The 25,022-nt window shown below is 43.8% G+C and overlaps 1 protein-coding gene and 1 non-coding gene across 3 annotated transcripts in view; one reads left to right on the plus strand and one right to left on the minus strand.

Moving 5' to 3' along the window:
- The window catches only part of LOC126278566 (adhesion G-protein coupled receptor D1-like), a 159,291-nt gene that overhangs the window by 58,103 nt on the left and 76,166 nt on the right, over window positions 1–25,022 (minus strand). The window contains exons 3-5 of one of the 2 annotated variants that reach the window (XM_049978768.1): window positions 11,299–11,469; window positions 11,078–11,219; window positions 2,235–2,562 (exon numbers count right to left, since the gene is read on the minus strand). In XM_049978768.1, coding sequence (XP_049834725.1) covers window positions 2,416–2,562; window positions 11,078–11,219; window positions 11,299–11,469 — 460 coding nt within the window. In that variant the 3' untranslated portion in view covers window positions 2,235–2,415. Of the gene's footprint in view, window positions 1–2,234; window positions 2,563–11,077; window positions 11,220–11,298; window positions 11,470–25,022 lie in introns of those variants that run through there. The other variant, XM_049978767.1, reaches the window with a different exon arrangement.
- Trnas-uga (transfer RNA serine (anticodon UGA)) lies at window positions 17,503–17,577 on the plus strand. Its single transcript has one exon. It is a non-coding gene; the product is annotated as a tRNA-Ser (tRNA).

Raw genomic sequence — 25,022 nt, forward strand, 5'->3', positions numbered from 1 at the left:
CAGAAGAAATATTGAATTTAACTGATGAAAGGAGAAAATATAAAAATGCAGTAAATGAAGCAGGCAAAAAGGAATACAAACGACTCAAAAATGAGATCGACAGGATGTGCAAAATGGCTAAGCAGGGATGGCTAGAGGACAAATGTAAGGATGTAGAGGCTTTTCTCACTAGGGGAAGATAGATACTGCCTACAGGAAAATTAAAGAGACCTTTGGAGAAAAGAGAGCCACTTGTATGAATATCAAGAGCTCAGATGGAAACCCAATTCTAAGCAAAGAAGCGAAGGCGGAAAGGTGGAAGGAGTATATAGAAGGTTTATACAAGGGCGATGTACTGGAAATGGAAGGGGATGCAGATGAAGATGAAATGGGAGATAGGGTACTGCGTGTAGAGTTTGACAGAGCACTGAAAGACCTGAGTCGAAACAAGGCCCTGGGAGTAGACAACATTCCATTAGAACTACTGACGGCCTTGGGAGAGCCAGTCATGACAACACTCCACCATCTGGTGAGCAAGATTTATGAGACAGGCGAAATACATTCGCACTTCAAGAAGAATATAATAATTCCAATCCCAAAGAAAGCAGGTGTTGACAGATGTGATAATTACCGAACTATCAGTTTAATAAGTCACAGCTGCAAAATACTAACACGAATTCTTTACAGACGAATGGAAAAACTGGTAGAAGCTGACCTTGCGGAAGATCAGTTTGGATTCCGTAGAAATGTTGGAACACGTGAGGCAATACTAACATTAAGACTTATCTTAGAAGAAAGATTAAGAAAAGGCAAACCTACGTTTCTAGGATTTGTAGACTTAGAGAAAGCTTTTGACAATGTTGACTGGAATACACTCTCTCAAATTCTGAAGATGGCAGGGGTAAAATACAGGGAGCGTAAGGCTATTTACAGTTTGTACAGAAACCAGATGGCAGTTATCAGAGTCGAGGGACATGAAAGGGAAGCAGTGGTTGGGAAGGGAGTGAGACAGGGTTGTATTCTCTCCCCGATGTTATTCAATCTGTATATTGAGCAAACAGTAAAGGAAACAAAAGAAAATTTTGGAGTAGGTATTAAAATTCACGGAGAAGAAATAAAAACTTTGAGGTTCGCCGATGACATTGTAATACTGTCAGAGACAGCAAAGGACTTGGAAGAGCAGTTGAACGGAATGGACAGTGTCTTAAAAGGAGGATATAAGATGAACATCAACAAAAGCAAAACGAGGATAATGGAATGTAGTCAAATTAAATCGGTTGATGCTGAGGGAATTAGATTAGGAAATGAGACACTTAAAGTAGTAAAGGAGTTTTGCTATTTAGGGAGTAAAATAACTGATGATGGTCGAAGTAGAGAGGATATAAAATGAAGCCTGGCAATGGCAAGGAAAGCGTTTCTGAAGAAGAGAAATTTGTTAACATCGAATATAGATTTAATGGTCAGGAAGTCGTTTCTGAAAGTATTTGTATGGAGTGTAGCCATGTATGGAAGTGAAACATGGACAATAACTAGTTTGGACAAGAAGAGAATAGAAGCTTTCGAAATGTGGTGCTACAGAAGAATGCTGAAGATTAGATGGATAGATCACATAACTAATGAGGAGGTATTGTATAGAATTGGGGAAAAGAGGAGTTTGTGGCACAACTTGACAAAAAGAAGGGACCGGTTGGTAGGACATGTTTTGAGGCATCAAGGGATCACCAATTTAGCATTGGAGGGCAGCGTGGAGGGTAAAAATCGTAGAGGGAGTCCAAGAGATGAATACACTAAGCAGATTCAGAAGGATGTAGGTTGCAGCAAGTACTGGGAGATGAAGAGGCTTGCACAGGATAGAGTAGCATGGAGAGGTGCATCAAACCAGTCTCAGGACTGAAGACCACGACATGTGTTTAGCAGTCCAGGTATGTGTTGTACCTGTTGGGATTGAAAAGATACTTTAAGTATTACATAATTTATTTTAGAGTAAAGGAACTCTTTTAAAATCAGTAGCAAATGTGGGTTTAGAGGATCTAAAAACTACAGATCAGAAGAGTTGTGTTAGAAGTACCATTCAATTTGCTTAGAGACCATTCCATTTTGGTTCAGACCATTTGCCCATTGATCTAGCACTTTGTTAGAGATCTTTAAGCTAAAATAAAGGATTGTTAGTGTCAGCTAAAGCTATATCATTTTATTTAAAATTACAGACATGTAACAACATAAAAATAATTTGATGTTTTGTGTGTGTGCGTGTGTGTGTATTTCTATCAAAAATTTATTAATGTTGGATTCCTGTATTTTTTTATCAAAGTGTGATACAAGATGTGATAAACTGTATGGCATCAACAATGCTGTTCCCGATAGTTGGCTCCACACACAGTAGATTATTTTCCTTAATGGTCAGCCACTCTTCCTCCCATAGTTGAACTCTCTGACTCAACAGTGAAATGCCAGGCAGCAGGGAATGGTACGCTGTATCATGTTGTGTTCGCTGTTGACCTCCTTCACTGCTTTGTCTGCTTCCTCATTTACCCAGATTTCCACATACCCAGGTACCCAGCAGAAAAATACCTGCTTCCCATGCTGTTGAAAAAAGAGTAGTTTGTCTAGTGTTAATGGGATCATTTTCCCAGGAGAGTACATTTGCTGCAATGCATATAGGGCAGTAAGGGAACAGGAGCAGATGAAAAACTTTTTTTCTCAGAAGGCACGTATTTTTCTCCATTGCCTTTAGGATCACAGGAAGCTCTGCAGTAAAGAAATTGTACTTGTTGGCAAGGTGACTCATTAACTTGACTGTGAAATATGACTGCACAGCCAAGGGGATCAGCTTACTTTTAGCCATCAATGTACACTATTTTTCTACCTAAAATTCTTGAAAACAAATATTTAAAGGTAAAATCTGGAGTGCAGTCTAACTTAAAATTCATCAAATCTAAAATAATTCTAGGCCTCTTTAGGAGCCAAGGTAAAGATCCGCTCCAAAGCGGGTGTGTAAAGTATTAAAATCAGCAACACTCGTCTCTAAAAAGTAGCCTTTCTCTCAAATCCCACAGGGCTTCGTTGCTTGCTGTCAATTATTGAAATATTGGAACTTAAATAGTGGCAACTATTTATTCACAACCGATACAAAAGAGTTACATGTTTGCATATGTTACTGTCCTTCAAAGTAGTCACCAGCGTTGTGTAGAACCTGTCGCCAGCGATGTGGAAGGCGTAGTATACCTTTAGCAGAGCCTGTTCTGTTGATGGAATGGAGCGGTCTGCTGCCTGTCGAATCTCTGGAACAGTTCCCACGAAGTGGTTCCTTCATCTTCGAATCAAACCAAAGTCACAAGGACTTTAGTACGGGGAGTATGGTGGATGGTACAGTACTTCCCAGTCCCATTGACCGAACAGGGCAGCCACAGCTTGCGCTGTATGAGCTCGCGCATTGTCGTGCAAAATGATGGGTGGGTTGTACATTAAGTGTCGTCGCTTCTTTCGCAAAACGGGTCGCAGGTGATACTCCAAAAACGAACAGTAATACTGTGCGCTGATGGTCTGCCGTGGAGGAACGTAATGTGTTAGGTCGTTGGGATAACACCATCACAGTCGTACTCTAGAATCACCATAACTTTCACCATACTGGGGCTCTGACACACTTTCGACTTTCGCGGCGACCCATAATGACGCCATTCGTTGGATTGGCGTTTCAGTGCTGGCTCGTACGATATGACCCATGTCTCACCCAGTGTTACGATACGGACTAAGATTGCCTCTCCTTCGCACTCATAGCGCTCCAAGTGCGTCTGAGCAGCGTCGTAGCGCATCCATTTCTGCATTTCCGCCAAGTCATGTGGAACCCATCGTGATGTAATTTTTCGCATGCCCAGGCTTTCCTTCAGGATGTGAAGCACAGTCGTATGCGCTAATCCGGTTTCGTGGGCGAGCTCACGAATCGTATGGCGTCGATCACTCTCCACTCACGCGGCAATAGCGTGCACTTCTTCTTCAGAGACGCTAGGACGACCTGCCGATGCATGTCTGCCACAGTTTGCCGACCTTCGTTGAAGGCTGTTACCCAACGTGCCACTGTTCCGTACGGCAATGCCGATTCCCCGCACGCCTCTTGAAGACTTTGGTGACACTGTCATGCGTACGACCTCTGTCACATTCAATCTGGATCCAACTCCGTTGTTCCTGTTTCGAAAACATAGTGACACCGTTACGTTAGACCGCTCGCTCACAAGTGACTGTGTTTCCCTCGATTGTCCGCACGCCAGTGACGTGGGACAGGCGAGTCCATTTGCTTGCAGGTAAGGTAGGTATGTCAAAAAAGTGTGCTATAGGCGACAATAGTAGATCCCATTGCATAGTGTCTCCACAGCAGTGTTGCCACTATTTAAGTTCCAACCTTCGTATGTTTCCAGTGGTGGAGAACAGTGGAATAACATTCAATGGCATGTGGCATTGCTAATATCTTCTAGGTCTGTCACACAATGAGCAGTCACTGCCTGATGTTAAAAGATGAGTGACCAGCCTCAGTGAAACGACTTGGTATGTGGCTATTTCTATAGGCACCAATTTACACCATGCTTGCATAATCAAACTGAGACCACATAATAGCTCTTTAAAACTGGAGTATCCACACACAATCTATTCTCCATAAACAGTGGGTAATGTATTATAAATTATTTGGCGATTTTAGGTAATGGATTTTCAGGTCCCTAAGATTTGCTAACAAGTTGAGCTTAAAATCAAATGTGAGCCCAAGATTCCTCACTCTTTCTTAAAAACTGTTAACAGTGTCCCTCATCCTCAAGCAATAAAGTTAAAAAATATATAATAAACTGTTAAAATGGACATTCTTGGTTGAGACATTAAAACTCCTCTCTTGTTCCCACTCTCCCAACATTCTAATCGTCAGTTGCAACAGATGAGTTGTTGTTGTTGTTGCAAGACTGGAGAAGAAAAAAAAAGACCAAGAAGTCTTCCACAACAGAGAACACTGGACAGAACTTTTAAGTATCGATGATACGCTACTAATAGCTATGGAAAAGACAATCACACTTAAAACACTACCTTGAGGAACAACGTTTGCTTGTTCAGAGTGGTCAGACATGACATGGCAAAACTCAATATTTAAAATAATGTGGCGAGGGGAAGAATCGTATAAAGACAGGAATACATCATTGAAAGCTCCATTCATGGAGCTGTCCAAGGGTTCTGTGAAAGCTCTATTCATGGAACTGTCCAAGGGTCCTGTGCCTCTAAGTGGTATCATAGGTGCTCTAGATGTCAAAAACATATCTTCTAAGTGATGCCTTTAGAGGAAAGCTTGTTGCATAGCCGCTTCCAGGAGAGCCAGATTGTCAAAGGTAGAATGATGTCTTCTGAATCCATATTGAAAGCGACCAAAGAGCAGACTGGATTCTAAAATCCAGGCAATGTGGTAGTTGAATATACACTCAAGGTCTCCCTACATACCAAGTGAGGGCAGCGCTATGATAACTCCAAAAACATGTATGATCCTGCCCAGGTTTTGAAATTAAACTTACTTCTCTCCAGGAATCAGGAAAGTATGCTGATGCACAAATTAAGTTAAAACGGGTGAGGGGGATTACCTTGCTTCACCCTGTGAGGTAGTGAAACATGCGTAATGGACTCTACAGTGACCAGGTGTCATATCACACACGGTGGGTAACCCAGAATCCAGCCCCCACATAGAAAAGGTACTGGGTATTCCTCATAATTGATGGAACTGAAGGGGTTCCAACTGCACCACTCAGTGGCCACTTTGACTGGTAGCAGTGGTAACTCTGTTGAAGTATTCTGCCATAATCTAGGCAGTGTCTCATGGGTTGGTATGGTGAGTGCCATTCTGCATTTCAGCAGCCATCTCCCAGAAATACTGCTGATGCTCTGTCATGCAGCTGTACATTTAATGGAACTGTTTATGGTATTCAAGAACTGTTGCCACGACCTCTTCTTGCTTTCTCTAAGCATTTGGCGACATTTTGCCCTCACTACCGCAAAGGCTCCAAGGTTTCTGCAGTTGGCAGGCACTTGAACGTACAAAGGGGCGCCTTCCTGACCCTGATTGCAGAGCAGCACTCTTTGCTCCATCTAATAACAGGCTTCATTCTTTGCTACCCTAAGGACTTCAGCTGCGTGGTGGATCCTTTAAGTGATACAATCCATCAAATCCATTATACTGTCACCACTGGCGGCTAGTGAGTATACATTTTGGGTGTTCATAAATTTTTAGACTCAGATCAACCTGAATGTGGGAAATGGCATCTGCTGTGTAATAGTTATGATTATGAACAAATTTATACAACTACAGTCACTGTCAATAATAATAATAAATAATAATAATAGAAATAATAATACGCGTAACATGTTTGACAAAAGAAGAACTTGCTTTTGTGGAATTTTGTTGTTTTGTACATAATTAAGTAGAGTTTATGGCAAGAACTAAATAATGTATAAACTTTCACTACTCTCCATCTCTTCAGCCAAATATTAATATTACTAACGTTTCGTCACTCAAGAAGTCTCCGTTTCTGAAGCAGGCAAACGGCTTAATCTTTTCTTAAGAAATATCCTGTCCTTAGACCACACAAAAGTTAATATTAATACGCGTTACTCTGCACTGCAGCGAAACGTTAAATAGGGAAAACTATGCAGCAATATGACTGACATTGCCTATTTATAAAGAAAATCCCTGTGTCTGTTTTTCAATCGCTCAAATGCCTCGATCAATCTACGTCTTTAGTATGGTAAAAAACGACTATTCACGTTCGTGTGTAGAATATAGGAGTCTAGCGATATACCGTCTGACTGCCGGAAAAATGTCATGAACACTATTCCGAAGACTGCAAGACCTGACAAGTGCGAGAATTATCACACAATCAGCTTAATAACTCATGCATCCAAGCCGCTGGCTTAGAGAAGGTTGGAAAGGAAAATTCAGGATGTGTTAGATGACGATCCGTATAGCTTTAGGAAAGGTGAAGCCTCCAGAGAGGCAATTCTGACGCTGTGGTTGATAATGGAAGCAAGACTAAATAAAAATCAATACACGTTCACAGGATTTGCCGACCTGGAAAAAGCTATCGATGATGAAAAATGGTGCAAGATGTTCGAAATTCTTAGAAAAATGCCTGTAATCTATAGGAAAGTTGCCGGCCCGGGTGGCCGAGCGGTTCTAGGCGCTACAGTCTGGAACAGCGCGACCGCTTCGGTCGCAGGTTGGAATACTGCCTGGGCCATGGATGTGTGTGATGTCCTTAGTTTGGTTTAAGTATTTCTAAGTTCTAGGGGACTGATGACTTCAGAAGTTAAGTCCCATAGTGCTCAGAGCCATTTGAACTATAGGAAAGGACGGGTAATACACTGTATGTACAAGAACCAAGAGGGACTAATAAGAGTGGAAGACCAAGAATGAAGTGCTCAGATTAAAAATGGTGTGAGACAGGGAAGTAGTCCTACGCTCCTACTGTTCAGTCTATACATAGATGAAGTAATTATAGACAAAAAAGAAAGGTTCAGGAGCGGAATTAAAATTCAGACTGAAAAGATATCAATGATACGGTTCACTGGAGACATTGCTGCCCTAAGAGAAAGTGAAGAACAACTACATGATGTGCTGAATGGAAAGAACAGTCTAATGAGTGCAGAGTATGGACTGAGAGTAAGCCGAAGAAAGACGAAAGTAATGAGAAGTAGCAGAAATGAGAACTGTGGGAAACTTAACATCAGGATTGATGGTCACGATGTCAATGATGTTAAGGAATTCTGCTACCTAGGCAGTAAAATAACCAATGACGGACGGAGCAAGGAGGACATCAAAAGCAGACTCGCTATGGCAAAAAGAGCATTCCTGGCCAAAATAAGTCTACTTGTATCAAATATGGGCCATAATTTGAGGAAGAAATTTCTCAGAATGTACGTTTGGTATGTACCTGTATGGGAGTGAAACATGGACTGCGGGAGAACCGGAATAGAAGAGAATCGAAGTATTTGAGGTGTGGTGCCTCAGACGAATGTTGAAAATTAGGTGGACTGATGAGGTAAGGAATGAGGAGGTTCTGCGCAGAATCGGAGAGGAAAGGAACATACGAAAAACACTGACAATAGGACGGAATAGGATGGTAGGACATCTGTTAAGACATGAGGGAATCACTTCCATGGTAATAGAGGGAACTATAAAGAGTAATAACTATAAAGGAAAACAGTGATTGGAATACATCCAGCAAACAATTGAGGATATAGGTTGCAAGTGTTACTCTGAAATGAAGAGGTTGGCATAGGAGAGGAGTTCGTGGTGGGCCGCATCAAAACATCAAAAGACTGATGAAAAAAAAAAGACTGTAACATAAAAGAGAAGGTCACTCGTTGCAGAAGTTCATTGTAGCGTAGATGGAAGAAGCGATGGGTTATGAAATAATGTATATCAGGTCAGTGTTTTGCTGCATTAATACATTTTCTTCCAGCTTCGCGGTTTCTAAAATTTGTGGGATTTTCTCACTAAAATAATAGAAACAATTTCTGTAATATTTGATTTTATGTAAGCATAGACCCGTTCACTGTCAAGAGTGAGTTCATCTGATTTTGATACGCTGAAGTTCTTATATTTAGTGGACATAGAATTTTCCTTTTTGCCTTGAACATGTTCACTGATACTGAATTTTCTGTTTATGCATCATGACTAGCATTGGACAAGTGAGGAATCGTGCCTTTTAATAGAGCTAACACAGTAATTTTACACAGATCCATTTTCGTAAACGAACTGTGTTGTTTAGGAAACAGGTACAGCCTACAGTTGCTACTGGAGAGCGCTACAGTCGCAAATCATGTAAACCAGCACGACCCATGTGACACGGGGGATGTGTCTTGGGAGGCTGGATTTCCCATCCACGTCAGTGTTAGCTGCCTCATCCCATGCGAGGACAGCTTAGCTCTGAGCTTTACCAACAATGCTACACTGAACGTCCACCACTGACGTCCTCTATTTCATGTTACAATCATCTGAAGGTTTTAATTGCCAATATGTTATTACCTGACATTTAATTATAAAGAACGTCATGTTTTGCATGAATCTTCAAAGTGTCATTGCATTAAAAACGGCATACTTCCATATCACTCAAGCTATAACATGAAAATAATTAAATACGAAAATTCTTTAAGCACCAGTATGACGTTTTCCGTCATTTTATTACAGCAAATCGTACCAGTAACGACACATTATCGCGAAATTCTGTGTGCTGGTGCTTGGAAACAGCATGTATTCACAGGATGTATGTTGTAATACGAAACCCACCAGATACGGGCTTCAACTGAGAACGACAAATACAATATGGCGTCTCGGAAGTTCTGTTTGTTACTTAGAGAACGTTCTTTCTTCCTGATGGTTAAACATTCCGTAGCACATTGCTGAAATATTGTAGAATTCATCCTGTGTCTCAGCGGGGCAATGGCTCCTCAGTGTGAAATAATAGGAAGTGACATCACAAAACTCGTATAGTTGCATGTCAACGTCAGCTGCCTCTCCCGTGTGAGGACAGGTTTATGCAGTTAGAGATCACGCCGATTGGTATTTTTAAACCCATACTCTGATCCTGGCTTCCAGTATGTATAAGGCTGACTAGTATTACATGGGGCTGTCGCAGGTTTGCAGTCCGGGTGAGAATTTTTTTTTTTTTTTAATTGAGAGTATCTGAAGGGACTGTCCAAATGAACAGTTAAAATATTAAATTATTCGTGAAGTGCTCGCATTGCGCGGGTAGCTTTTCCAGTAGTTTGTGATGCCAAACTTGTTATGAATTACGTAAGTGAGAACATATTCATATGCGTGTCTTTGTGAAGTCAATAGGCCCAGTCTGGTTACAAAATCGAATTCTTGTCACTTAATCCCAAAAAATATGCAATCAGTTCTTTCACTCGTTTCTTTAGTTTAGTTTATTCAATCATTCATGTATGGAATTGAGATCATATAATGCTGATATATCCGAACTGTGTTTCACCATATCTTTGTGATGTCAAGGATTCATGTGTTGTTATGTTCATTCAGTTTTGAACTAATTGTATAACCAAAATACGGATACAAATTCTCATTTCAACCTTCTTGGTCATTTACTTGCTGTTGAAGTGTATGGCATGACCTTTTATCTGAGACATTTCTTTCATTTGAGGAATGTCATCAAGTATTTACTATCCCAAAGAGCACCCTCTTTGATGACGGACGTTGCTCGGAGGAACGCTGTGCATGATCCTGCAAAGGTGTGTTTATTTATGTCGTAAGAATTATCTCGAACTGAGTATTATATCGAGAGGTGTAGCACGTCTTCGCAAATCATACATAATCATATATTTCAAACTGCAACATCGTGCAGCCAGTTTTAAGTAGTATTCCCAGTAGATATTCAATGTTTAGTATTTGATTATTATGGTTACAATATGGGGCCTACATCTTCATTACAATGTGATGAACTATATGTTGCTCACTGCCGCATTCTTGATATTGTTAGGATCTTGTCCGTCAAATACATGTTCAATACTGTTCATTTTCTAATCCTATGTCTGACATTTTCCGTTGCACTATTTAATGAAAGCGTGGGTTGCTCATTTGACTTCCTTTTCTCATACCGAAATCAAATTTCGTTTATTAATGAATTACTTGTGTCCTTACTGGTTCTGTTATAAGCCACAGTTTCTACGTATCACAGCAAGTTAGGTTTACTATCCTGTAGATAAACCATTGTTGAGGAGAGCACATACCTTACAAACTGTTCACAATAATAGTGCTACTGTACAATATGCTGTTAAGTGGAACAAACGGCTGATAAAAGGTGTAGAAACTTTTTTCCAAAAAATACATCTCAGTTTTAGTATTTGGAAACCCAGAAAGCTTTTTTTGCACCAGTCCAGGGGTTCACGAGGAAATATGGGCACGCACTTTATTTCATTCGGAAAGAAGAAGCATAGAATATTAATTACGATGTGGCGAGAATTTTTAGCGGATCGTACATCTCATAGCGATAAATTGTTATCCCCTTATGACTTCCAAAGAAACTTATATTGATTATCAAGAAAAATAATTATAAGAGTATACCTTTGCCTGCGAAGGTATATGTGAACAGCTCCAATGAAGTGAAGTTTGATCATAAGCGTAGTAAGATGTGTTGGATATATCATAGCAACAGTCTTGGAATCTCTTGCAATCAGGGTCACAGTAACACCTTGCAGTAAGAAATCTAATGGACCAGAAAACAGTCAATAAGTAAATTAATATGCACGCACAGTAAGTTTATGTATAATTTTCCAGAAACTCACGTATCTAAATCCATGTCATTAGGTGATTCTTGTCTCGCACTGCGACAAGAGGTAAAAGCACAGGTTTTGTTAAGTAGGATCCTCGGTTCGAAGCTGATGTCCTCCATTTTCACAAGACAGCAATGCAGAGCTACACAAAGCAACAGAGTCAGTCGGATCCATTCAGCAAACCTGAAATAAGAGCACATAATGAGCTATGTTTCAAGACAAAGTGTGAGAGTGCTGCACCAATTTTTGTGTGCTGTTTTCTAATGTGTGATGTCTGTTAAAGACTTTCTTGAGCTTACTAGAAGAGGATCGTGAATCACAACAGAAATAATAAAATGATTATCATGAACTGTGAGAATCCTCTGTTTAATGTTTTTACTAACTCTGTGTATTTCCCTGGTTCTTTAGTACACTTTATTAAAGAACAGTCATCAAATTACTGTAACTTGTTGACGCTTTACTTATGCCTGAAACAGTGGTGAGACATTTTCGAACTTGCAGCCAGTAGCCAATTGTGCCAAACAGCTAGAACTACGTGTGCACAACTGACCACAGACCCAAGCTACAATGAAACGGCAACAAATCATAGGCTACACTCTACAATATTCTCAAGGTGACTTTACTACTCTGATATTATACTCCTGGTTGCAGGAAGGGGAACAGAATTATAGAGATTATGAAAGATTACCCATTCCATCTCTACTAAGTTCTGTCTCTCACATGACCCAACAATAGATTGTACTGCTTCTTCCTGGCACACATTTCGCTGGGCCACACTGTGTGTGCTGTTGACACAAGCACTTCCAGTATGTGTTAATAGTTGAGATAGGCTAAATAGGTATTTGTATGCTAGCTATTGCGCCTATATTTCAATAGCAGTTAGTCTTGGCTGTTACTTGTAACTGCCAGTCACTGTACTGTGTCTGCCTGATGGGAAAGACCGAAGAAGACACTGTGCTTGATTTCAACAGTATGATGCTTATGTGCTTTATTTATTAGTGCATTTATCTCATCTGGCAAGATTAGGGGCTGCAGGACCTTTCTTACATGTAATCCGACATCCATAGACCATGTCCCACATGTCACTGACCTCATGACAATCCAGCTGCAAGCAGCAGCATCGGGTGACATGCCCTGGTGTCCTGCGCGCCAGCAACAAACTCCAAGACGACTACTAGAACCGACCAGCTAATTTCATAATATGGAGACAATAAAGCATGGAATGCTGTAGCTCGATAATAATTCGACAAAATTACCTTTACTTAGAAAAATAAGGCGATAAAGGAGCTCTGTCCTTGAAATTTACAAAGGGAGGATTCCTCACAGTGAACTTGTTCAATTATGACATCAACTAAGATGGTCACCAAACAGATTCTTAAAATATACGAGGATGAGCACGTATATATTTGACTGTCTCATCACTGAATTAAAGATTACCATTAAAGATTAAAGTGACCACGAGCTTTCAGTGGCAGTTAAGTGTGGAAGAATGATTGATCACCGCAAGTATGGCAGAATGGCCCATCACAGAAACCAGGTGTCTGTGGACTAGCGGCAATTTCTGTGATTAGATTAGATTAGATTTACTTTCATTCCAATTGATCCGTAGTTAGGTGGTCCTCCTGGATGTGGAACATGTCAGAAAAACAACAATACATGACAAATAAGCTAATGTACCATTCCACAGGTCCCAAGTGGAATGATCGTCATTTTTTAATGAACACTATATGAAAGAGTCATTTTACAAATACTAATGCACTGAATTTAAAATAAAAAAGTTTTTTATTTATTTATAAGGTAATAAACATGTAATACAACAACTATAATACTTATTTACAATGAACACATTACTGCACTGAAATGGTGCAGAAGTGTGATTGTACTCACTCTCTCTCTCTCTCTCTCGCAAACACACACACACACTCACATACATATTTACAATGAACACATTAGTGCACTGAAATTGTGCAGAAGTTTTTATATATATATACATCAGTTGGTTTTACTGAGAAATTCATCAATGGAGTAGAAGGAGTTGGCCACCAATAAATCCTTTAGGCTTTTCTTAAATTGAATTTCATTGGTTGTTAAGCTTTTTATGGCTGTTGGCAAGTTATTGACAATGTGTGTTCCTGAATAAAGCGCACCTTTTTGTACAAGACTAAGTGACTTTAAATCCTTGTGAAGATTATTCTTATTTCTAGTATTGATTCCATGAATTGAGCTGATGGTTTCAAAAAGTGATATATTTTAATGACAAATTTCATTAAGGAATAAATATATTGGGAAGCAGTAGTTAGTATCACTAGTTCCCTAAACAGGCTTCTGCAGGATGTTTCTGAGTTCACACCACATATAACTCTTACTGCAAGCTTGGCTTGATTTTGATTAGAACCTTATCTCTTTGTGGGTCCTGGGTTTGGACCAGGTTACATCTTAAATGCCTCAGACAGAATCCTATCAACCGCTGATGAGTGAACAGAGTTTTATCTATACTTTTCACATGGCATCTCAAAGCATATCTTTAAGGTCTTGCAAAAGTACTTTAAGTGTATATACACCTTAAACTGCTAATAAAACATATTGAACAACCAAGAAATTTTACTGATATTTGATTGTTGGGAACATAATTCATCAGCAATCAGTGTTCATTAATCTAAATAGTCTGTGTAAATAAAGTATGATAAGTTTCGTTAAGAAAAAGGTTATGTTTTGCGAAATGATTCGTCTCAAATTAAGAAATACGAGCAAAATAGATTAGAGAAACATTTTATGCATCTCATTTGCTGTACATGCTTTAGAGCATCATTTAAAGGCACATTAAATGCTTCTCCAGTCCATTTTATTTCTTACTTTTAGACAAATCACTCCACAAAACATTTGGCCGATTTTTTTCATTTCTCATATTTTCAGGTCTTATTCAGAAAACTTCTTAGTGACAACTCGTTTGCCTTCCTAGCGTCTTCTGTTTTCTAAATGTCCTAAATTTAGTACTTGATTCAAAGGGAGCTTTTGACAGTTAAATATCATGCAAATGCATCTTTTTATTTGCAAAATACATAGACCTTGAAGAGATGAACTTTTTGACACTTCATTTACATAGCTAGAAGCAGCTATTCGTGCAACATTTCACTGTTCTCTCGACTCACTAAGTTTTTCTTAATTATCCTCATTACTTTCAAATAATTAAGTTTTTTTAAAAAAGACCTCATGTTGGTTAATTTGATATGCAGTCAGTTCATTTCCGACTCTTCATTTGGCTATGAAAATTCGAGCACAAACCCATTGTGTAATTTGTAGTGAATCCTGTTTTTACTCCACTAGAACACTTGACAGAAACGTTTAAGTGTTCATCATAAAACAAATACGTTTCTCTTTGTATGCTGTCACTTGCATAAAAAAAGAAAAAAGGAAATCCGTGTGCCGATATCTCGAACTGTTTATGAAATATGACAATTTTTGCAGAGTCATGATTCCCAATACACACGGGCATAGTCGGGCGCACAATACATAAGTCATCCGCCAGACATAAAATCCAAAATCTCGAAAACTAAGAAAGATATAATCCTGATCTCAACTTTAAATACTATTTCGATATGTTGGCTTCATTTCATACACAGAAACGTATGACCTAAAATTAATTATATGCCAAGTCTACGCAATGCATTTTTCCCTCTGCAAACTCTAAAAAATTTCCAGAATGAGATTTTCACTCTGCAGCGGAGTGTGCGCTGATATGAAACTTCCTGGCAGATTAAAACTGTGTGCCCAACCGAGACTCGAACTCGGGACCTTTGCCTTTCGCGGGCAAGTGCTCCACCCACTGAGCCACCGAAGCACGACTCACGACCGGCACTCACAGCTTTACTTCTGCCAGTATCCGTCTCCTACCTTCCAAACTTTACAGAAGCTCTTCTGCGAAACATGCAGAACTAGCACTCCTGAAAGAAAGGATACTGTGGAGACATGGCTTAGCCACAGCCTGGGGGATGTTTCCAGAATGAGATTTTCACTCTCCAGCGGAGTGTGCGCTGATATGAAACTTCCTGGCAGATTAAAACTGTGTGCCCGACCGAGACTCGAACTCGGGACCTTTGCCTTTCGCGGGCAAGTGCTCCACCCACTGAGCCACCGAAGCACGACTCACGACCGGCACTCACAGCTTTACATCTGCCAGTATCCGTCTCCTACCTTCCAAACTTTACAGAAGCTCTTCTGCGAAACATGCAGAACTAGCACTCCTGAAAGAAAGGATACTGTGGAGACATGGCTTAGCCACAGCCTGGGGGATGTTTCCAGAATGAGATTTTCACTCTGCAGCGGAGTGTGCGCTGATATGAAACTTCCTGGCAGATTAAAACTGTGTGCCCGACCGAGACTCGAACTCGGGACCTTTGCCTTTCGCGGGCAAGTGCTCCACCCACTGAGCCACCGAAGCACGACTCACGACCGGCACTCACAGCTTTACTTCTGCCAGTATCCGTCTCCTACCTCCTTTTAATCTGCCAGGAAGTTTCATATCAGCGCACACTCCGCTGCAGAGTGAAAATCTCATTCTGGAAACATCCCCCAGGCTGTGGCTAAGCCATGTCTCCACAGTATCCTTTCTTTCAGGAGTGCTAGTTCTGCATGTTTCGCAGAAGAGCTTCTGTAAAGTTTGGAAGGTAGGAGACGGATACTGGCAGAAGTAAAGCTGTGAGTGCCGGTCGTGAGTCGTGCTTCGGTGGCTCAGTGGGTGGAGCACTTGCCCGCGAAAGGCAAAGGTCCCGAGTTCGAGTCTCGGTCGGGCACACAGTTTTAATCTGCCAGGAAGTTTCATATCAGCGCACACTCCGCTGCAGAGTGAAAATCTCATTCTGGAAACATCCCCCAGGCTGTGGCTAAGCCATGTCTCCACAGTATCCTTTCTTTCAGGAGTGCTAGTTCTGCATGTTTCGCAGAAGAGCTTCTGTAAAGTTTGGAAGGTAGGAGACGGATACTGGCAGAAGTAAAGCTGTGAGTGCCGGTCGTGAGTCGTGCTTCGGTGGCTCAGTGGGTGGAGCACTTGCCCGCGAAAGGCAAAGGTCCCGAGTTCGAGTCTCGGTCGGGCACACAGTTTTAATCTGCCAGGAAGTTTCATATCAGCGCACACTCCGCTGCAGAGTGAAAATCTCATTCTGTAAACATCCCCCAGGCTGTGGCTAAGCCATGTCTCCACAGTATCCTTTCTTTCAGGAGTGCTAGTTCTGCATGTTTCGCAGAAGAGCTTCTGTAAAGTTTGGACGGTAGGAGACGGATACTGGCAGAAGTAAAGCTGTGAGTGCCGGTCGTGAGTCGTGCTTCGGTGGCTCAGTGGGTGGAGCACTTGCCCGCGAAAGGCAAAGGTCCCGAGTTCGAGTCTCGGTCGGGCACACAGTTTTAATCTGCCAGGAAGTTTCATATCAGCGCACACTCCGCTGCAGAGTGAAAATCACATTCTGGAAACATCCCCCAGGCTGTGGCTAAGCCATGTCTCCACATTATCCTTTCTTTTAGGAGTGCTAGTTCTGCATGTTTCGCAGAAGAGCTTCTGTAAAGTTTGGAAGGTAGGAGACGGATACTGGCGAAGTAAAGCTGTGAGTGCCGGTCGTGAGTCGTGCTTCGGTGGCTCAGTGGGTGGAGCACTTGCCCGCGAAAGGCAAAGGTCCCGAGTTCGAGTCTCGGTCGGGCACACAGTTTTAATCTGCCAGGAAGTTTCATATCAGCGCACACTCCGCTGCAGAGTGAAAATCTCATTCTGGAAACATCCCCCAGGCTGTGGCTAAGCCATGTCTCCACAGTATCCTTTCTTTCAGGAGTGCTAGTTCTGCATGTTTCGCAGAAGAGCTTCTGTAAAGTTTGGAAGGTAGGAGACGGATACTGGCAGAAGTAAAGCTGTGAGTGCCGGTCGTGAGTCGTGCTTCGGTGGCTCAGTGGGTGGAGCACTTGCCCGCGAAAGGCAAAGGTCCCGAGTTCGAGTCTCGGTCGGGCACACCGTTTTAATCGTCCAGGAAATTTCATATCAGCGCACACTCCGCTGCAGAGTGAAAATCTCATTCTGGAAACATCCCCCAGGCTGTGGCTAAGCCATGTCTCCGCAGTATCCTTTCTTTCAGGAGTGTTAGTTCTGCAAGGTTCGCAGGAGAGTTTCTGTAAAGTTTGGAAGGTAGGAGACGAGGTACTGGCAGAAGTAAAGCTGTGAGTACCGGGCGTGAGTCGTGCTTCGGTAGCTCAGTTGGTAGAGCACTTGCCCGTGAAAGGCAAAGGTCCCGAGTTCGAGTCTCGGTCGGGCACACAGTTTTAATCTGCCAGGAAGTTTCGTATCAGCGCACTCTCCGCTGCAGAGTGAAAATCTCATTCTGGAATAATTATGGTGCTGCACTAAACTCTCAAATAATAAGATACTGCCTCAAATGGCTCTGAGCACTATGGGACTTAACTTCTGAGGCCATCAGTCCCCTAGAACTTAGAACTACTTAAACCTAACTAACCTAAGGAGATCACACACATCCGTATCCGAGGCAGGATTTGAAACTGCGACCGTAGCGGTCGTGCGGTTCCAGACTGTATCGCCTAGAACCGCTCGGCTACCACGGCCGGCAATAAGGTATTCTCAATACATTTGGTACTAACATACTAGAATGCTAACGTTTCTACTACTTTTCGCCATCTTTGTATGATTGCCTAGAATAAAAGGGAGACATTTTTATAAATCTGAAATGGGCAGCTAAAAACAGCAGTTTCATTGTGTGCAAGTAACAATATAAAAACCACCTTTCTATTTGCGATTTCTTTCTTCCATCTTATCTGATAACTTACCCTATTATTTCCTCATCTTCCCTAGACTAGCCAACTTCTTCTTCAGATTCTGGTCCCTCTGAACTGCTGCCATATGTTTCTGTTGGTATGTCATTACTCACGTTCGACAGCAACATAATAACGAATTTACTTGACACCATAATGTCAGGGTAGTTGGAAGGTAATGGTCGAAGTATGGCCGTAAGGATGGATGGCTAGTACACCTCCCTTTGAAAGGCAAAGGTCCAGAGTTCGAGTATTGGTCTGGCACACAGTGTTAATCTGCCAGAAAGTTTCACTTCACGCCATGTCAGTATGACTGACATTAATGGAATACGATATATTCATACTCTGTCTATAACAACAAAAACAAACATTATCAGCTAATACAGCTTTGACGTTTGCATAGTATAATGTTAACTCACTAAGGCCACATCCTACACGAGTGACAGAAATGACTGACAGGTGCAACAGCTTCAGGTGACATAAAATGACCGCAGGCCTAAGTACAGAAGTGTCCTAGGTTGTCGACGTCCGCAGCACTGCCTGTCATCCGTTACAACTGGCGATATATGAATATTGTCACTACAGCACAACTGTCAGCGAAGGCTACAGTTGTGAGTTCTTGACAAAGTGCTGGAGCGGCACGCTGGCTGCTATAAAATACTTGTTATCTGAAATTATGTCGTTTGCATAAAATAGATTGATTGTCACCTTGTGCCTCTAGTCTTCTTCTGCATCGAATCTAAAGATTGTGAAGTATTTAGTATTTATAGAACGCGAAGTTGACATTTGAACATATATGGAAGCGTGGTAAACGTCTTTTCACGTTACATCCCAGTGCATAAGTTCAGCATTAAAATTTACGGCTAAAAAAAGGCAACAACCAGAGACACCAAATATGATAATTGTGTGGACAATTACAGAGACTCCGAAATGGATCCTGCATTCTAGGCACCCAGTACACAATAAAACATAAAATCCCCCAGGGGCTCAGCATTCACTTGCTGAGTACGGGCTTGGCGACCCCGGGGTCATGAGCTGGGGACTGGTCTGCGCCGCCAGTCTCCTGTCACCGTAACCCCCGGACATGCATCAGCGACCACAGTACGGCGCGGCAGTGAAATGTTGTGTGCTGCGGGGAATGGTAATCTTGGCTTCACCGCCTGCATTGCGAGGAAGGCCAACCTCTATTAAAACCCCTCAATCTTTCAGTGTGCTCCGCGCCTAGAAGATGCATAGCTGTTGGGGTGGAATAGACGCAAGCGGGCAACCTCTGGGGCACCTGCCGCACCCCAGTTGTATAAGGCTTACTCAGGCACGCGGGGCTCTGTCTGAGCGGACCTTTAGTTCCCTAGCTGCTCGTGGGACCGCAATGGACCCTTCGACCTCAACATTTCCCCCTACCATTGGCTTGGGTGAGCCACTGATAGGAAAACACACCCCATCGAAAAAGCGGCTACGCGCTGCGAGTCCTCCAGGGCCTGGTGTTGCTAGAGATTTAACAGACTGTAGTAACGGAGCACATGCTGATAATCACAAAGTGTTTTTGATTATTAAAAGGAGGGAGGGTAGCTTTGAGAGGGTTTCTCCCTTTTACACCCACAAGGGTCTTGAGGGAATTGCAGGAACACTGAAATCTGTAAAGCGACTGCGCAATGGGACTCTGTTAGTTGAGACTTCTAGTTACCGTCAAGTCGCTTCCCTTCGGAAAGCAACCTGTCTAGGAGAGTACGCTATCGAGACCGAGCTCCACTCCACTTTGAATTATAGTAAGGGTGTTGTGACGTGTAGGGACTTGGTGGATATCCCCATAGACGAGTTAAAATCTGAGTGGGCTGACGAAGGTATTGTTGGTGTGCAGCATATTATGAAACGAGTCGATGGGGACCTCGTCAAATCTGACTCGTTTATTCTCACGTTCAGTTGCCCGAGACTCCCAGAGCATGTTAAAGTGGGGTTCTTACGTTTGCCAGTACGGCCATATTTCCCCAACCCAATGCGCTGCTTTAAATGTCAGTGCTTTGGGCATACTACGTTGGGGTGCAATGGGATAGCCACTTGTGGTAAATGTGGTCAGCCTGCCCATGACGGAGCCGATTGTTCATCGCCTGTGAAGTGCGTGAATTGCTCTGGGAGTCACCCTGTGTGGAGCCAGATCTGCCCCATCTATCTCGAAGAACGGAAGGTACACGAGATTAAAACATCTAAGCACATCCCATATGGTGAGGGTAATAAGCTCTTTAAGGTCATGCAACCTCCTGTGTTTTCAACATCTTTCGCTTACGCTCTGAAAAAACCGGTACAAATGGCCACTGCTGCTACGCAAACGGAGGTTGCTAGTGTTAGCACTAATACCTGCGCTTGCCAGTGCACTAGTTCTGCTGTGGTTGTTTTGCAACCTGCGGCTCTCCCCGCTACGTCGGACAAGGCCGTGGTTGCTGACATTGGGGTACGTCCTGCCTCCCCCATATGGCGCCTTCTGCCCAGGCGAGTAAAGCTCCAATTGTTGACAAGGCTCTGCATTCTAAGCCCCCCAAGACAAAGCCTCAGAAGGTGAAGGTTTTGCCACCTGAGGCCATCGTACTGTCTGACATCTCCCGTGGGTTGTCATCGGAGCTTATGGACATTGATGTCGACCACGGGCGATCTTCTCGCCCCAGGAATAAATCTCCGGCCAGTATGGGCTCACCTCCAAAGCACAGAGGCAGGGTGAAAGTTCAGCCACCCTGATCACTGGCTCCCATATTACAATGGAACCTGAATGGGTTCAGGACGCATGTGGCCGAATTACGACTTCTTATACGAGAGTGCCCCTTGTGCTTATGTCTCCAAGAGACACATTTTCGGGCCACTGATGCTCCTTCTTTACGGGGCTATACCGTATATCGAAAAGATGATCTGACAGGGGAAAGGGCAAAGGATGGTGTTGCGGTTTTTGTCCGTGACATACACCCCTCATCTGAGCTCCCTCTCGTCACCGACTTGCAAACAGTTGCGGTTGACATTCTTGTGGGTTGGAGGCTCACATTCTGTTCAGTTTATTTACCGCCTCCGGATGCGATAGACTCTGAGGCTCTCACGGACCTTATTAGGCAACTCCCCCGCCCATTTCTTCTTCTTGGGGACTTCAACGCTCATAATGTCTTATGGGGCTCTCCGACTACTTGCCCCAGGGGTCGCATTCTGGAAAGCCTCATGATATCTGAAGAACTGAGCATCGTCAACTCTGGTGCTCCCACTCATTTCTGTACTGCTTCCGAGTTGTCATCGGCTATTGACCTTTCCTTTTGCTCTCCAGCACTTGCGGATTCTGCTCTGTGGGAGGCTGCTGCTGACCTCCATTCGAGTGACCACTTCCTCCTTTGGATTCGCCTCCTGGATGAGGCTGTGGCATTACCAGTGCCACCCCGGTGGCACCTCTGCAGAGTTGACTGGACACTTTTCAGCCAACTGGCTGTTTTGGAACACCGTGCCAGCGTCCACGAATGGGTAGACCATGTTACAGCCGTGATCTCCCATGCTGCTGAACTGTCAATCCCACGGTCATCCGGTCATCCCAAGAGGCGTCCTGTCCCTTGGTGGACCACTGAGTGCCGCTCAGCCATCTGAGCCCGCCGTGCAGATCTGCGCCGCTTCAAGTGCCGTCCCTCAGCTGGCAATCTTGAGGCCTTTCGGGTGGCAAGGGCCAGAGCGCGGCGAGTGATTAAAGAGAGCAAACGACGGTCATGGCAATCGTTCTTGAACTCCATCTCTCGCTCCACTAGTTCTACGAAAGTATGGGAAGCCATCAGGAGGATTTCTGGGAAACTCAGCCAGCTACCTGTCACGGCATTGCTGCTTCAGGGATGTCTCCTCATGGCGCCGAGAGACATTGCCCAGACACTGGCCATGCATTTCGCGGAATCTACCGCCACTATTAACTGTGATCCAGATTTATGCCGCTACCGCACTGCCATCGAAAGGGGTCACTAGGAATTCCGGTCTCTAAATTCTGAACCCTACAACTGCCCCTTCACAATGTGGGAACTGGATTCTGTGCTGTCTGTGGCTCATGATACTGCGCCTGGTCATGATCAAATCTGGTACAGCATGCTGCGGCACTTTTTGCTGCCATCCAAGGAAGTTCTCCTGAACTGTTTTAATATGATATGGTTATCCAGCACGTACCCTGACTTGTGGCAGGAGGCGATTTCGATTCCCCTACTCAATCCAGGGAAGGACCGAACGCATCCCAGTAGTTATCACAGTATTGCTTTGACGAGCTGTGTTGGGAAGACGTTGGAACGCATGGTCAACTGCCGCCTGGTTTGGCTTCTCGAGACCAGGCAGCTCCTTAGCCCCTCTCAGTGTGGCTTTCAGAGATGTCGTTCCACTATAGACAACTTGACCCTGCTTGAGGCCGCCATCCAGCAGGCCTTTCTACGTAACCAGCATTGTCTAGGGGTCTTCTTTGACATTAATAAGGCGTATGACACTACTTGGCGCCGCCTTATCCTCAATCAACTCCATGAGTGGGGCTTTCGTGGCCGTCTCCCCATCTTCATTCGGTCCTTTCCTTCTCACCGCCTCTTTCAGTATCGGGTTGGTAATGTGCTATCTGATTTGTACGTGCAGGAGAATGGTGTTCCTCAGGGCAGCGTTTTAAGTGTCACCCTCTTTGCCGTCGCTATTAACAGTATCTCGTCCACTATCCGGAGTCCTGCCCAATGCTCCTTGTTTGTGGACGATTTCGCTGTTTTCTGTTCTTCCTCCAGTCTTGTCACTGCTAGTCGGCAGTTGCAGCTTACGATAAAGCGCTTAGAGACATGGACTGCAAAGACGAGTTTTACCTTTTCTGCAGAAAAATCTGTGTGTGTTCATTTTAATCGTTCTTGGCATCTTTTTACCTCCCCTGAATTGCGTCTGAGGGACACCGTTCTTCCTTTTAGAGACACTGTGAGGTTCGTGGGCCTCACTTTTGATTCCAAGTTGTCGTGGTTGCCTCACCTTAAAGACCTCAAGGTGCGGGCCCTGAAGGCACTGAATATTTTGAAGTGTCTGAGCCATCGGTCCTGGGGAGCAGATCGGGCGCGTCTGCTGCAGTTTTATAGGGCTTTCGTCCGATCGCGTCTTGACTATGCTTGCACCGTGTATGGGTCAGCAAGGCCTTCGTATCTGAAGATCCTTGACGCAGTACACCATGAGGGTATCAGCTGGCCACTGGTGCTTTCCGTACCAGTCCCATCCCCAGCCTGTGTGCTGAGGCAGGGGAACCGCCGCTCGCCATTCGGCGGAAACTCCTCATGGTGCGACGGGTGTGTCATTTCCTTGCCTGTCCTACTTCCCCTGCGTACCCTACCGTTGCCCGACCGCCTATGGAACGTCTCTTTTCCAGTCGTCCCAGGGCAACGAGACCATTTGGGATTCGTGCCAAGCATTTGCTTGAGTCCCTTGGTGTGGAGCGTGTGGCCCCCCAACGACAAGGTTTTACTCGCCTGCCTCCCTGGTTGCTCCAGAGGCCCAGCATCCTTCTAGACTTGTCGGAGAACCGGAGGAACTGCACTCCGGCGTTTGTTTTTACCTCCTTATTTTACGATATTTTAAACCAGCATCTGGACCATGTACCTCTATTCACAGATGGCTCTAAACAGGGGGACTCTGTTGGTTGTGCTGTTGTTTTCCCTGATCGAGACGTCAAGTTACGGCTTCCTGCGGCGTTTACCATCCTTGATGCCGAATTGTTTGCAATCTTGCGGGCATTGGAGCAGATGAGATGTGTTCCCAGTCTTAAGTTCCTCATCTGTTCTGACTCCCTGAGTGCCCTTCAGACCATTCAACACTTGTACCCAGCGGATACGGTCGTCCAGAACATCCATGATGCCCTACTCCACCTGCAACGGCAGGGGAAGGAGGTTTCTTTCTGCTGGGTGCCGGGGCACGTGGGTATTAGGGGCAACGAACTGGCGGATGTGGCTGCCAAAGATGCATGTTCCCTCCCTCACGTTGTTGAATGTGCCGTCCCCCTCCATGCTGTAACCTCCCTTTTGCGTTTTCGTGTTATGCATCAATGGGAAGAGGCGTGGCTGGCAGTTTCTGACAATAAACTGCGTCTCGTAAAGGCCACTACGCGACCATGGCGTACGTCCTACCAGTCATACAGGCGGGATGAGGTTCTCCTCACTCGCCTCCGCATCGGGCACAGTCCCTTAACGCATGGTTTTTTACTCCGGCGGGAGGACACCCCAATCTGCAGTGCTTGTGGTGTCCAGATTACTGTCCGCCACATTTTACTTGACTGTCTTTTATTCTCTGACCAGAGGGCGGTGGTTTCTTTGCCCCCGGATTTGCCCTCTATTTTGCAAGACGACGCAGCGACTGTGGTTAAGGTCTTACGGTTTTGTGTCCTGTCCAATCTGTTGCCTCAGATTTTAGGGAGAGGGTTTTAATGTGCTGCTGGGTTACTGGTTCACCCAGGTTTTAGGTAAGAGGTCCACCAGTCACGATTACCTCCTTGTTTCCATTCGGTTTCTGTTCTCTTTTCCTTGTGTTTCCTTTCCTTTTTTTAGTGTGTTCCTTCTCCTCTTGTTTTGCCCCTGTATGTGGGGATTTGGAACTGCGTCAGGTCTGCGTCTTTTAGCCATTCCCCTTGATCGCTGTTGGTCTTCGTCCCTTCACCGCATGTGTTCCTGTTTCTATGTGTTTGGGCGCTGATGACCACGCTGTTTAGCGCCCGTAAACCTCAAACACACACACACAAAACATAAAAGGTGAGAACCCAGACCAATAGCAGAATTAAATGGAAATTTCAGATCGTAATAACATCTTAAAAAACATAAAAGGCGGGAACTCAGACCAGTAAAAAATTAAATGCAAATGGCGTATCCTAATAACATCTTACCGAATTTATAAAGTGTTTCGGCTAAGGAAAGTAGTTTTTGCACATGCTCCTTGCTGATGGC

Source organism: Schistocerca gregaria, chromosome 6 (genome assembly GCF_023897955.1).
Source record: "Schistocerca gregaria isolate iqSchGreg1 chromosome 6, iqSchGreg1.2, whole genome shotgun sequence".
In the NCBI taxonomy this organism is placed as follows: Eukaryota; Metazoa; Arthropoda; class Insecta; order Orthoptera; family Acrididae; genus Schistocerca; species Schistocerca gregaria.